Source organism: Melospiza georgiana, chromosome 8 (assembly GCF_028018845.1).
Source record: "Melospiza georgiana isolate bMelGeo1 chromosome 8, bMelGeo1.pri, whole genome shotgun sequence".
NCBI classification, from domain to species: domain Eukaryota; kingdom Metazoa; phylum Chordata; class Aves; order Passeriformes; family Passerellidae; genus Melospiza; species Melospiza georgiana.
The window spans coordinates 8,503,992-8,517,429 of record NC_080437.1 but is presented as its reverse complement, the minus strand read 5'-3'; the positions used below and the strand labels follow the sequence as shown (position 1 = coordinate 8,517,429).

The 13,438-nt window shown below is 44.0% G+C and overlaps 1 protein-coding gene across 1 annotated transcript; it reads left to right on the top strand.

The window, feature by feature from the left end:
- Nucleotides 1–592: 592 nt before the first annotated feature.
- Nucleotides 593–9,994, top strand: CDK1 (cyclin dependent kinase 1). Its single transcript, XM_058029189.1, has 8 exons — nucleotides 593–624; nucleotides 1,825–1,875; nucleotides 3,248–3,404; nucleotides 4,457–4,580; nucleotides 4,961–5,131; nucleotides 5,683–5,846; nucleotides 5,972–6,113; nucleotides 9,123–9,994. The coding sequence occupies exons 2-8, from the start codon at nucleotides 1,839–1,841 to the stop codon at nucleotides 9,234–9,236; spliced, it is 909 nt and encodes a 302-aa protein (XP_057885172.1). The 5' UTR covers nucleotides 593–624; nucleotides 1,825–1,838; the 3' UTR covers nucleotides 9,237–9,994.
- Nucleotides 9,995–13,438: the final 3,444 nt, after the last annotated feature.

The following is a 13,438-nucleotide window of genomic DNA, read 5'->3' as shown; positions in this document are numbered from 1 at the left end:
GGCAGGAACGAATGCCCAGGAGTTCTACGAGGCAGAACTCTACCTGTGAGGTGAGCGAGCTCTGGGACAGACTGCCCACAGAGGACGTGGATTCTTACTCGCTGGAGATATCCCAGAACCGTCTGGACTTGATCCTGTGCCATGTGCGCTGGAACGGCTCTGCATGAGCAGAGAGGTGGGACCAGGTGACCCACAGGTGTCCCTTGCAGCCTGACCCGTTCCGTGCCTCTGGGATCGTGCCCAGTCCGCCCAGCGGCGCCGTCCCAGCGCCCCCGTGTCACCGGCTGAGGGCTACGCGGAACGACCCACCCGCCCTGCCAGACTGCCTGCACTCGCGGTGACGGCAAACCAAGGAGACGTCCGGCGCACCCTTAGCTTGCCGCGCCCGCCCGCGCAGCATTTCTCTATTTCCCCCTGGCGGAGCCGAAAGCCGCCCTTTGGGCCTCGCTTTGGCGCGGAGCGCGCTGATTGGCCGCTTTGAACGGGCCCGGCGCGGCGCCATTGGCGGAGCGCGGCAGGCGGCCGGTTCGAATGCGCGGCGGCCCCGCCCCCGGTCCGCGCGGCGCTGCGGACGTGCCTGAGCGGCGGCGGCTCGTGCGGCGCGCGCGCGCGGCGGCTCCGCAGGTGAGGGGCGCGCGGCGGGGCCGTTGGCGCGCGCGGCCGGGGGCGGCCGGGGCGGAGGGATGCGCGCTCCCGAGCCCGCGCGGGGTCCCGCTCCCCAGCCCGGGGCACAGCGCGGCCGCCCGGACCGACCCGGCCCGGTGCGCGGCGGGGAACGCCCCGCAGAGACGGCCAGGGAGCGGGGGAGCGCCTCGGGGCGGCGGGAGCGCGACGGGGGCTGGGCTGCACCGAGCGCGGCCTGCCCGGAGCCAGCAGCCGCACGGAGCTGGAGGTAACGGGGCTCTGCCCGGTGTCCGTGACCCCCTCCTCCCCCCCGGAGCCGGAGGTGACTCGGTGTTCGTGCACCCCCGGAGCCGGAGGTGACTCGGTGTTCGTGCACCCCCGGAGCCGGAGGTGGCTCGGTGTCCGTGCACCCCCGGAGCCGGAGGTGACTCGGTGTTCGTGCACCCCCGGAGCCGGAGGTGGCTCGGTGTCCGTGCACCCCCGGAGCCGGAGGTGACTCGGTGTCCGTGGCCCCCCGGAGCCGGAGGTGACTCGGTGTCCGTGGCCCCCCGGAGCCGGAGGTGACTCGGTGTCCGTGACCGCCGGAGGTGGCTCGGTGTCCGTGCACCCCCGGAGCCGGAGGTGGCTCGGTGTCCGTGACCCCCGGAGTCGGAGGTGGCTCGGTGTCCGTGACCCCCGGAGCCGGAGCTGGTGCCGGTGCGGAGCAGCGGGGGAGGTGCGGAGTGCCGGTCCCGGCTGTCGCCTCCCGCCGTGCGGTGTCACCCTGGGCCCGTGTCCCCTGGCGTGGCTCACACCCGGTTCCGCAGTTTTGCATAGGAGCATTCCTGTCCATTTCTAGCTAATTTTTTTATCCGTTTCTAGCTCGTTCCTCTTAAGCGAGTAGTTAGGTAAAAATTATGAGTAGGGTGCACGTTTTTCAGTCCCCTGGAAAAGTTTTCTCCGAAGATTTTTAAATATTTTTTTTTCTGCTTGGAGTTAATTGCCTTTTCGTACCTTGGGGTGTAGTTTTTCTAGCTGGAATTTGGAATAAATATGTTCAGTGTTCCTGTTGATGAGAACAGTAAGTGTTTCACATTACATCTTAATTTCGTGAGGCACTACTCGCTTCTAAAGACTTGGCACAGGTTCAATGACTTGTCTGTGTTCAGGACAGCAACTGTTCACCCTCATTTTCTGCTTCTTTTTTCCCGTCCATTTCAGAGATAACCGCAGCAATGGACGATTACACGAAAATAGAGAAGATTGGGGAAGGTAAGTATGGGGAACAGTGAGCTTTGAAATGCTCCACGGTTTGAGCTATGAAGTGTCCCAGAAGATCTGTGCACTCTGCCTGTTACAGGAAACGCTGAGATTCACCAAGTGGCTAAATAAGCCTGTGGCTTAATTACTGTGGTAGCTATGTATATCTGTAAAAACTTTCAGCCTGCCCCTTTTTTTGAAAGTGACGTGGTCGTTTTAAAAACAACTGGCCAGTGTTGAAAAGTGTCTGCCTTCATTTTGATGGCTAATGCTGTAACATTTCTCCAAATGGAAGAAAAAATATGTTCTGAGTCCTGAAAGCAGCTTACAGCTTAGGAAGCTCCCCCATTTCTCTGACTATGAAGTTACCAGTTGCCCCTGAAGTTGTGCAATGTTGCTTTGCTTGGAGCTCTGGTAGGGAGTCGTGTTTTCTGGATTGTTCTGCTCTGATTATATACAGGCAGGGCAGGTGTCAGAGGAAAGCAAGATAGCAAAGCTCTGTGGAGAAGTGATTTTTTAACAGTTGCTTCATATTGAGGCACTAAGAAGATGGCTCCAATGCAGGTGCTGGTCACAACCTTCCTGTTACTGGAAATCCAGTCTGTGATCACTGTAGAATTCTGTTTTTTATAAATTGAGAGTTTAAAGTACATTGCTCTGAGATTGCCCACTCTGAGGCAATAGCAAAAGGTGTGCTTGGATCTTGTAACAAAGCTTTGTAACCAAAGCCTTGTGCCTGAATCTTTCTGAAATAAACTAGTTTGGGTTTCCTGTGAGGGATTAATGCTTCAAGAAAGGTAAAAAGAGAAGGCTTATGATGTCTTGGTTTGAGGGTTGTGCTTCTGTGAGCACTGATAATTAAGATGGGTTGATTTGAGATTTACTCTTGGTTCCAGTTTCAGCTTCTGCTGAGACCCACAGCACTAGGCTCTCTCCTGCACTGAGCATTGAGCCAGAGGTATTTCTACAGCTCACACCCGTGGATGGCTGGAAGGAGCACTACTTCCCTTTACAGCTAAACCTTTAGCATTTTAATATGATGTATCAATGGCAAAATCATAATCTTTTCTAATGATCTTGCCTGAAAGTTAATCAACTTGAAACTGGAATAGTACCTGATTTTATAACTACATCTTCCAAATATTCACCTTTCACACTTAGGCTTCTTAGTACCTGTCCTAACAAATGCTACACTTCATGGGTGGCCTTCTTTAAACAAACAAAAATATTGCTCAGTTTAACTCTACAGCTAAGTAGTACTTTGTAATCTAAACAAATACTCCATTTGTAAGGATTTTACCTATGTTAGCACCTCTAGTTTGCAATAACTTATTTGTACCTGAAGCTGGTACTTCTATATTTGTTTCACTGTCTTTTTGTTCAGGTACCTATGGTGTTGTGTATAAAGGTCGTCACAAAACCACAGGCCAGGTGGTTGCAATGAAGAAAATACGCCTAGAAAGTGAGGAGGAAGGTGTTCCAAGCACTGCTATCCGAGAAATTTCTTTATTAAAAGAGCTGAATCATCCCAATATAGTCTGGTATGCATATGCTGCTATTTAGCTAAACTCTTGGAGGGGCACTAGCTCCCATCAGATCATAAATTATTTTTCCACTCCTCTAGTGAGATGAGAACCTCTCTGCTTAATACAGTATCTGCTTTGCAGCAAATGTTTTAAACTCCATATTTATGCCAGTTTTCTAATTAAGCCTTCCTCATGCTGCCTCTTTTTGTTCTAGGACTCTAACTACTTTTTGTTAATTTACAAATTTATGTAAATTCTTTTCAGAGAGGTTATTGTGAGAATGGAGGCAGCATACCTCATGAAAACTGGCTGTAGCTCTTACTTAAGGCAGACTCAGAAATTTATTTACCACCTTGGAATACTGTTTGACTTAAGTGTTGTGATGTTCTCCCTGCTGTTCTGTAGCAGAAGTTTAGATGTGTTTTGATGCTGTCATAGCTGGCACACCTGAGCTATGGGTGAAACTTCCATCTGTGACTGTCTGACATGTAAAAATGATTGCAGCCTTTGTCTTCCCACAGCATATTTGCTTGCTCTTTGATGCAGCAAAGTACTTGATTTTTAATGTGCTTTAAAACTGGCCAGGTTCCAGCCAGGTAGTGTCTCAATGTGTGCATGTTTGGGTTTAGGAACCCTTCCACTCCAATAAGGATGATGGAGATACTTAAAAATGTGTGCAAATCCTGCTGTGTCTGTTGGATTCCTATTAAATATTCCCTTAAGTTCCCAATAATTCAGGCTCTGCTGTGACAGGCCAGCCTCTAAGAGAAGCTAGGCACCAACACCCACAGGTGGGGTTTTTTAATGGCAAAAGTATTTTTTCTTCAGACTTCTGTGTCTGATTTGAAAGAACATAAGCTTAAGAGGAAGCTTATAGGCTTTTATCTTAGTTTGACACTTTCAGCTATACTTGATTATCCAGGTGACAGTATAACTCACTCAGTTGTTTGAAGACTTTTAAGACTTCCACAATAGAAACCTGGAAATATCAGCTTGTATCCCTGTTGAGAAAGGAAATGGGAGTCCATGTATTTTGCAGTGGAAGTAATTGTATACTCAATTTTTAGTCTTCAGGATGTTCTCATGCAGGATTCGAGACTGTACCTTGTCTTTGAATTCCTTTCCATGGATCTCAAGAAATATTTGGATAGTATTCCATCTGGCCAGTATCTGGAGCGTTCACGTGTCAAGGTAATGCGGGCAATTTCTTAACCCAAGAGGGAATTTAATGATGACCTACTAAGCCATAAGCAGCTCTTACTTTCAGTATAATTAACTCCTTGAGCAGAAATGAAAGGTTAAATAAGTAACAGTAGATAATAAGAGGAATGTGAGTCTTGCTTTCAAATGCCACTTGAAAATCTTTTAATTACTGAGATTAAACTGCCTTAAACTAATTTTAATTTGTGTAGCTTTTTGATTGATATTAACTTAGTATCTGCAATGCTTTGGATCTCCATTTCCTGCTGCTGTGGGGAGAGCTAATGAAGGGAACACCTTTGTGTTGCAGGACACTGACATGTACTAAAGGTAACTCCTTTCTTTCTTTCCTGCCACCTCATCCTTTCTAGAGTTATCTGTACCAAATTTTGCAAGGCATTGTCTTCTGCCACTCAAGAAGAGTTCTGCACAGAGACTTGAAACCTCAGAATCTCCTGATAGATGACAAGGGAGTGATTAAACTGGCAGACTTTGGATTGGCCCGAGCCTTTGGAATCCCAGTGCGGGTCTACACCCATGAAGTGAGTTGGGACATACCTCTGGGGGTTTGGATAGTGTGCATGTGCTCTCTGCTAAGAACTCATTCTGAAACAGCTAAAAAGAAACAGTTTTTTCAAGCCATAAGCTAACAAAACTATAAAAAAGTTAGGTTTTGTTTTCCAAAACAATTTTCCAGTTCTTTGACTGTGGTTTCACGCTAAGGTTCCAAAACATTTTATAAATCCCACTCAGAGTGAGTCAGATGGACTCAAACTTGTTGCTTGCTGTGTAATAAAGGCATTTTTGCTTTGCACAGCACTTGGGTTTGAGGGGTTTTGTGACTGGGTGCCAAAGGATTCCTGCTCTTAGGGAAGTTGTGCAGGCAGCTGCTTTTCTTGAAGTAGAAGCTACTGCAGTGGAGTTGGTTTGTCTACAAATGAAGTTTGAAACTATTGTTACACTTCCACTAAAACTTATAGTACTGGCTATTTTTGGCAAAAAACTGCATGCTGCTTAATAACAAATGAACCATTGATCTTGCAGTCAATTAAAGGAGCTGATTCCACAAACTTAACCTTCCCTTGTTCCACAGGTAGTGACACTGTGGTACAGATCTCCAGAAGTGCTGCTGGGATCTGCTCGTTACTCTACTCCTGTAGATATCTGGAGCATAGGAACCATATTTGCTGAGCTGGCAACTAAAAAGCCACTTTTCCATGGGGATTCAGAGATTGACCAGATCTTCAGAATCTTCAGGTATGTAAGGCTGACCCTTTGCTTGCTGCCTGTGTGGCACCACACAACAGTTGTGTGTAATTAAAAGTGTAATAGCACATAGCTTTCAGACTAAATTGCTTAATGTTTTGCTTATGCTTGCACAGAGCTTTAGGGACCCCCAACAACGAGGTATGGCCTGAGGTGGAATCCCTGCAAGACTATAAAAACACATTCCCAAAATGGAAACCTGTCAGTCTTGAAACACATGTCAAAAACTTGGATAAAGATGGACTTGATCTGCTGGCTGTAAGTAGTCTGTCCTAAAGTGCTGATTAAAACCTGAGTGGGCTGTTTGAAATACTCCAGAATACACAAAGCTGTACTCATCAGTCATAGCTGGGAGGAAAATATGGACATCTTCAAGCTATCAGCAGTGGTATCAGCCTTCCTTCTTGTACAACTCACACCTTGTGTGACATTAATTCCTTTCACAAGCGATACCAGACTGTTTTTCACTTGAAGCAATTATGCCTCAGCTTTTTGATAATAATAAGCCACGTATAACTTGAAAGTGAGGATGAGTCTTTACAAAGAGGTTTTAGTGAAGGCTTCTGCCCATAAAGTGGCTGTCACCTTTCTTCCAGCACCAGTTGTGATGTGGCTGTGTGACTGCTGAACCAGTTGGAATTGTTTGTTTTGTGGTAGCATGTGAATTAAGCTTGGTGGACTCATCCTGGTTAAATTTTCATGATGGTCTTAACTGAATACAAGGATAGAAACAGCTGAATGTATTGATTAGCTGAGACAAGAAACTTAGTTCAAGTCTGTCTGTAGTGTCTGTCTCAATTGCCCTTAAATTTGGAGCTAAATATTTTTGCCTGTGGTGTATTAACTTTTAATTGGTATCTTTTGTGTCTGTGTGGGTTTCCTTTAGTTCTGTGGCCAGGCAGTTAAACCACCACACCAGGCTTTTAATTGGCAAGCTCTTCATCAGTCTTTTCCATTTAGTGCTCTCCAGCTCATGTGCTGCCACTGAGGGCTAATTTAGGTCACATCTTAGGTGTACTCTTACATGTCCTGAGGTATAATAATGTACCTTAGCTGTTCTAAAGCTGCATTTGTACAGTGCAGACCTACAGATGGGGCTGTGGGTTGGGTGCTCTGTGTGTCTCAAGGCAAGCTGACACTTCAGAACCCCCTTGCACAGCAGTAGCTGTGTACCTGGCTCATGGCTGTGAGCAGTCACAGAGCAGTTCATCACCCATTTTGGTAATATGGCAGAATGCTCTGAATGAAGCAGTGTTACCCAAAAAGCTCAAATGATCACAATTTCTCAGTTTTTCTTGGGGGACAGCCCCAGTTCACGCTGACAGCCTGAGCATTTGTTGAACATGCAGTGGTCCTGGATAGCTCTGAACCTTGTAGCACAGCCGTCTTAAAGAGATACAGCCCCTGACAGCATCTTTATTAAATCAGTTTGAAATAGAATTATTGCTGAATGTATTTACAAACTAAAATAAAAGGAACAGGCAAGAGAATCTTGTTGAAATAACTGCATGAAAAGGACCTGCCAAGGGCTCATCTGAGCTTAGGTGGGGCTTCACTCTGTGAAACCAATGGCTGGGCTCCTACTAATAAAGGCAAAAAAAAAAGGAGGACTAGTTCTTCATGGTGTTAACATAATTCTACTCTCAAAGCATATTACATTCTCTAAGTCTTGTACAGTTCTGCCTTAATCAATGTTCACATTTTAGTTTCCTATTAGTGTGTGGTGACAGTGGTGTTCCTGACTGGAATACCTTTAAGTTTCACATGGCACTTTAAAGTCTTTTAAACCCATAATATAACTTTAAAGGCAACAAAACTAAATAGTTTGTTCTAGAGCACAAGCTCAGATTTATCAATGAAAATGTTTCAATGTTTAATTTTTTTTCAATAGACTATTGCAGATGTATGTAAAGGAGCTGTCTTTGACAATGTCTTAACACAAACATGTGTAATTCAGATTGCATGAGTGAGGTTGTGAGTTTAAGACCTTCATAAGCTAAATGACTTCTATGGCCAGCATTTCAAAGCACTTGATGGCTGTCCTCAAAAGCTTTGAATTATCAGGACAGTAGGTACCAGGGAAAACTAATGTTCCAGACTGCTCAGAGAGGTTTCCTTCACTTGCTCTATCAGTTTTGGTGCTGTAGTCTCAGTGTCACAGCATCTCTTCAGGGAAATTCCCCTCTTTGAGTCAATTTTGAGAGAAACTTTGATATCAGAATTAACTACAGGACACTGTTCTAGGTATAGGTAATGGGAACCTGCCACAAAGTAAAATTGGGCATGCAAGGTTAAATCTAGAGGCAGCATTGTATTTGGCAGAAGTTCAGAGAATATAAATGCAAATTCAGTGGTTTAAATCAACCTGGAAGACTCCCTGTAGAATGAAGTGTAAAGATAATTAAATGTCAAGACTGAATACTGGGCAGAGTAAGACCGGTTAAGTTTTGTTCTGGAAAACAAATTTGTTGTGCAGACAGGGGAGAGGCAGCTGGTGGAATCCTGATTACTTGAATTTGAAATGGTCTGTCTGTCCTTTAGTAAGGAGAAATAAAAAGGCTTTGCTCATGTTTGGCCTAGTAAAAAACTGCTTCATTCCTGTTTTGACCCCTTGTATAAGCTACAGATACTTTTTTTTTAATGGCTAGGAAAACAAATTTCCTCCTGTTTTAGAAACTTCTGAGGGTTATTTTAATGGCTGTGATACACCCTCTTTTTGCTCTCATCACCTTTGAGGTATTCAACTGAAATATTTTATTGCAAAGAGACTCAAGTGTTAACTGTTTTCTTCAGTTCTACCTGCTTGTCATCTACTTTCCAATTTGGATTTTGAAACTGAGTGAGCATTCTCTTATTTTAAAGTCACCAACCTGAGCAGAAGCCATTTGACATCACTTTGCTCAATGTCAGCAACAAACAAGTGTCTGACCACTTGTGCTTGTAAACATTTAGGGCTTTACCAGCCTAAAGCTTATTAATTTCCCTCTGTAAGAAGCTGAGACAATTATTGCTGCTTGGTTGCCTGGTTCTGGATTTAGTTCAGTGGATGTGGTACTTGGTTATTGAACAGGGGATTCTTCATCTTCTGAGGTACTACACACTGCTACTGACTTGTAGGGGAAATAACCTCTCCAACTAGGAGAGCACAGAACAAAGGGGGAACTGTCTTTGTAGTAGTTGTTGTTGTTGTTATTATTATATGTATTTAACATGATTTTAGCTCATATTTCATGAGGAAGTAAATGTGATTTTGTTTTGTTCTTCCAGAAAATGTTAATTTATGATCCTGCAAAAAGGATTTCTGGCAAAATGGCCTTGAACCATCCATATTTTGATGATTTGGACAAATCCACTCTTCCTGCTAATCTGATTAAGAAATAGGCCTTCAGACTAAATCATCCAGAGTGAAATAATTGTGATTACTTTTACTCTTCAGTCTGTCATTTGTATGTCTGTCTTTCTGCTCTTAAGATTGGCTGTGTTCTGTTTGTTTTGGTTTAAGTGTTACCTAAATGTAAATATTAACCTGTTAGTGCTGAGTTCAAATCCAATGCAAATATTGCTGCAGTTAATGCAGTCACCTTTCTATAAATAAAGCTTTAACCCCAGTGAAGGACTGAATTTATTTCCAGGCCACAGCTGCTCTGCAGAAGGACACTTGTTTTCTTTGGAATGCACTGGAAAGATACCACTTGGCTAAAAAAGGTGCTAACCCAAACTTGTAAATGGTTGTTCCTGACATGATAGGAAATTTTCGAGTTTGAGTTGTTTCAGTTTGTGTCGGTTACAGTTTTACTTGAGCATGGCAACTGATGTGCCAAAGGACACTGAGATATGCTGAAGAACAGCAGCTTAAAAAGTGTGGATGGCCAAACTGATTGAGTTTTTCAAGGCAGCTGCAAATCATTATTTGAGATAATTCCCTTGCTCTATGTTTTTGTTATTGTCTTGGAGGCCCAAGAATTTACCAAGATGTTGGCTGTTGTGAACTCCTAGTAATTGTAATCATAAACTGAGATGCCACATGGCTCCAGACTTTTTCATAATTAAAGCAGAAGCTTTTTTAAGCTCCCTGGCATTTAATTGAACAGGTGAGAATATTGTTAAAAGTTCAAATAAAGTTTAAAGGTGTGTACTAATACTGGATTGTGTGTTAGTTTCCAATTCCTACCTTCATTGTTGGCCTTCAGACACATCAGGAGGGATGGGGTTTACATCTTAGGCACTATTGTGCTCCTTTCTTTGCTGGCTGGGGCCAAGGCTTGCAGCACAGTGGGCAATAGTATTGAAAGTATTTACATTTCTAAATCAGGTGTCTGAAAGCTCTGATATGAACTCTATAAGCAATGAGGTTTGTAGGGCTCTCCTACAGCTGCTGACTGGACACTAAAAGCAGTGGAGGTGATGACATCCATCCAGTTCATCACGTGTTTGTTGTGTCCATGAGTAGCTGAAAGTGTTAACCTAACTTTTGTTAACAAGCAGCATGGTGAGAGAAAAATACACTTGGGCTGTTAGCACTGTTCTCTGCAAAGTGCTTCTTAATCTCCAGAAATACTGGAAACTTGGCTTAATGGGATCATTTGATAGCAGAGCACTGAGGAGGAGAGGAGTTTTGAAGTCATACAGGTAAGTTACTTAATTGAAGGCAGTGGGGGAGAAGATTGTGAAGGCTGGTTCCTTTCTGTTAACACCAGTGAAAGGATGCAATTTCAAGACAAAGTGGGACCTAATTTGTCTCCATTTGCATGCAGTAACTTGATACAGCCTTTACAGGCCAAGAGGTTTGTAATTGTTGCTGCTAATTGGTTACCTTGGTGTAGAAAAAGGGGAACCTGCCAGTAACTGCATTAAAAATCAGAAGCTAGGGGATAGACCAGACTCTGTGTGGAAAAAAACTTCAGCTGGGCAAACTAAATATTTTGTTGCAGTACTGGTAAAGCCTTATTTTTGTTTTGTAAGTAACTGGTGTCTGTCTCAGCTTAATGTGATACAGGGGATGCTTTAGCCTATCTTAACTAACAACTTAAGTACTAAAATTTACAAAGTGAGCTTTTCAAACAATAACTTCAAGTCTGCAATCTTTCTTGTTTATCCAGGCACTGTAACAGCTGCTGTCTAAAATGAAGTTCTATAATGTGATGTACCAATATTGCCTCTGGTACTATGGCTGCTCAGTATCTTGTTTTCTACTAGAGCACAAGTAAACCCCAGCTGAAAGTGATAAACTTAACTTGGTGTTTGACTTCACTTGCTTGTCCTTCATACCATTAAAAAGTAATGTAGGTGAAAAACTTTTGTGTATACAATAATAGGATTTTACACAGGATCAAATGGGTTTTGGCAGTGGGTTGGGTTTTTTAAGTTGCTGAGTGCTAGCAGGCTGAAGTGTGGGGTAGGTGTAAATTTTATATTGGTCCAGAGGGCATGGGTAATACACCTGCTGACTCAGAAAAAAGACACCTACTCAGTCCAATTGCATTTGGTACACTTAAAATTACCTTAAAGCAGCAAATGTCTGGGAACTTCCCAGCGTTCCCATGTTGGTATCTGGGTTACTTCTGAACAGCCAGGTTTGACCAGCATTATTTCCTTCTTGGTGCCCACAGGCCTGCATAAAGGCACAGCACTACCACTGCCTCTGTTTGATTTTATTTTATATTGGGTTTCTAAAGACTGAGTGGGAATAAGGAAACACTGATCTACTGGCCCTACTTTCATTAAGCCTGACTATTTCTTCTCCACCAAGCTCCTTGCCTTATTTCTGACAAGCTGCATCAATTTATGGAGCAATCTCAGAATTTCCCATTGCTTTGACCACCAGCTGCTCTGCTTTACATCTGCTGCATCAATGGCTCATTCCAAGTAATGGCTTTTGATTTTGTTCCACTATATTCCTCTATAAAGCATTGTCTCCTCATGTGTAAATGTCAGCAGGGTACTGGGTGTTCTCCTCTGTTGTTGGGCATATTTTACTTCTGCCTGGCTATTTCAATAAATTCTTGTTGTGTTTGAATCAATAGCAGGCTATTGATGCTGCTGCTAACAGATTAATTGAGTGATCTCAAACATGTATCTCCAGTACAGGTGGCTGGCTGCCTTTAATGGAAGAATTGGAGGTGAGAGCTGGTCTCTCCAAATTGCTGAAGTGACAGGCATTATGCCCTGGGGAATAATTAGTGTCTTTATAGCAATAGTAATATTCAGTTCCTTGAATTTAATGAAAACTTTTCTACTGACCTCTGAAGGGTTTAGATTAGACTGTTGGGAGGGGACTTTTTAAAAAAATATTTTTCCCCAACTATTTTAAGTGACAACCAATTGAATTATTAAAAAAGCCTGCATGCAACTTACAAAATACCTGGCCAAATGCAAGGCCAAGTGTTTGACTGAGAGCCAAACGCAGGGATCTGGGTAATTTCCAGCATGGACCCTTGGGCCCGAGGAATGTGATTTTTCCATGACAGCTTGGACTTGCTGAGCAAGGCCCATGGGCCCTGCTAACCCAGTGGTGCTAAAACACCTTCCCTCCTTTTCATTTGCTCTCCATCTTCTGCTTTTCTTTGCACAAGACACATTACCCATCACTTTTCCTGCCAATTGCTGGTCTTTCAGAAGCAGGTGGGGTTTTTTGTGTAAAAAAGGAGAGATTTTGTGCCTTTATCCTCAACAGTCCTCATGGCCATTTCCAGTTACCCTTCAGTGCTATTTTTCTCCTCTCTTATCTCATCTATTACCATAAGAGGCATCACAGATGAACTTTTTTAAGGCCATTCCCCTTGCCAGTGGTTAGAGGAAGAACATCACAGCCCAGCCAAGGGCTGGCTCTGCATGTCTTGCATTCCAGGAGGATGATCCAACACCTGAGGGGGTCCCATCCTGACTCCTTCACACAGGAGCAGGGCTCTGAGATGCTCCCAGTCGCTGGCATGGGGGGATGGCAGGAGAGCTCAGTCCTTTCCCCTGCAGGTTCTCTCAGTGGATGTGCTGTGAGCAGCTCCCTGCTGGGCCTGGCACTCCTCAGACCCCTGTGGGGATCAGGCAGGATTTAACTGGTTAAACTAGTCAGGGAAAGGACTGGGACTTTTGGTGTCCCTCCTGGTGGGACATCTTTGGTAGCTCCCCACAGGATCTCAGCCTTTCTTGTGTGATCTCCGAACTCACTCAGAGCAAGCCCAGTCCTTGACTTTCTGTGCTTCACTTCAGCCCTCTGCCATGTAAACTGTGGACAGGAGTGTAAATATTTCACAGCTGTTTGCTGGACTGTGTTTGATTTGAGCAAACTGTGTTTGATATGCTCTGAGCATATATAACATTTTGTATTACAAATGTGCCTGAGACCTATCAATTTTTCTCCCCCCAATCCAAATATGTTTCTGAAATATCCATTAACTCACTGGCTCCAAGAAAGGAGAGGGGGCTCTCTTCTCTTAGATTTTTCTTGATATTTTTTTTTTTATTTTAAAACTATCATCTGAGGATGAGGAATTACAACTTCTATTAATTACCTCACCCAGCTCAGAATCTTCCTGAGGTGTACTGGAACTACTGAATTCCTGGAAAACTACTCAGCATCCTTTGGT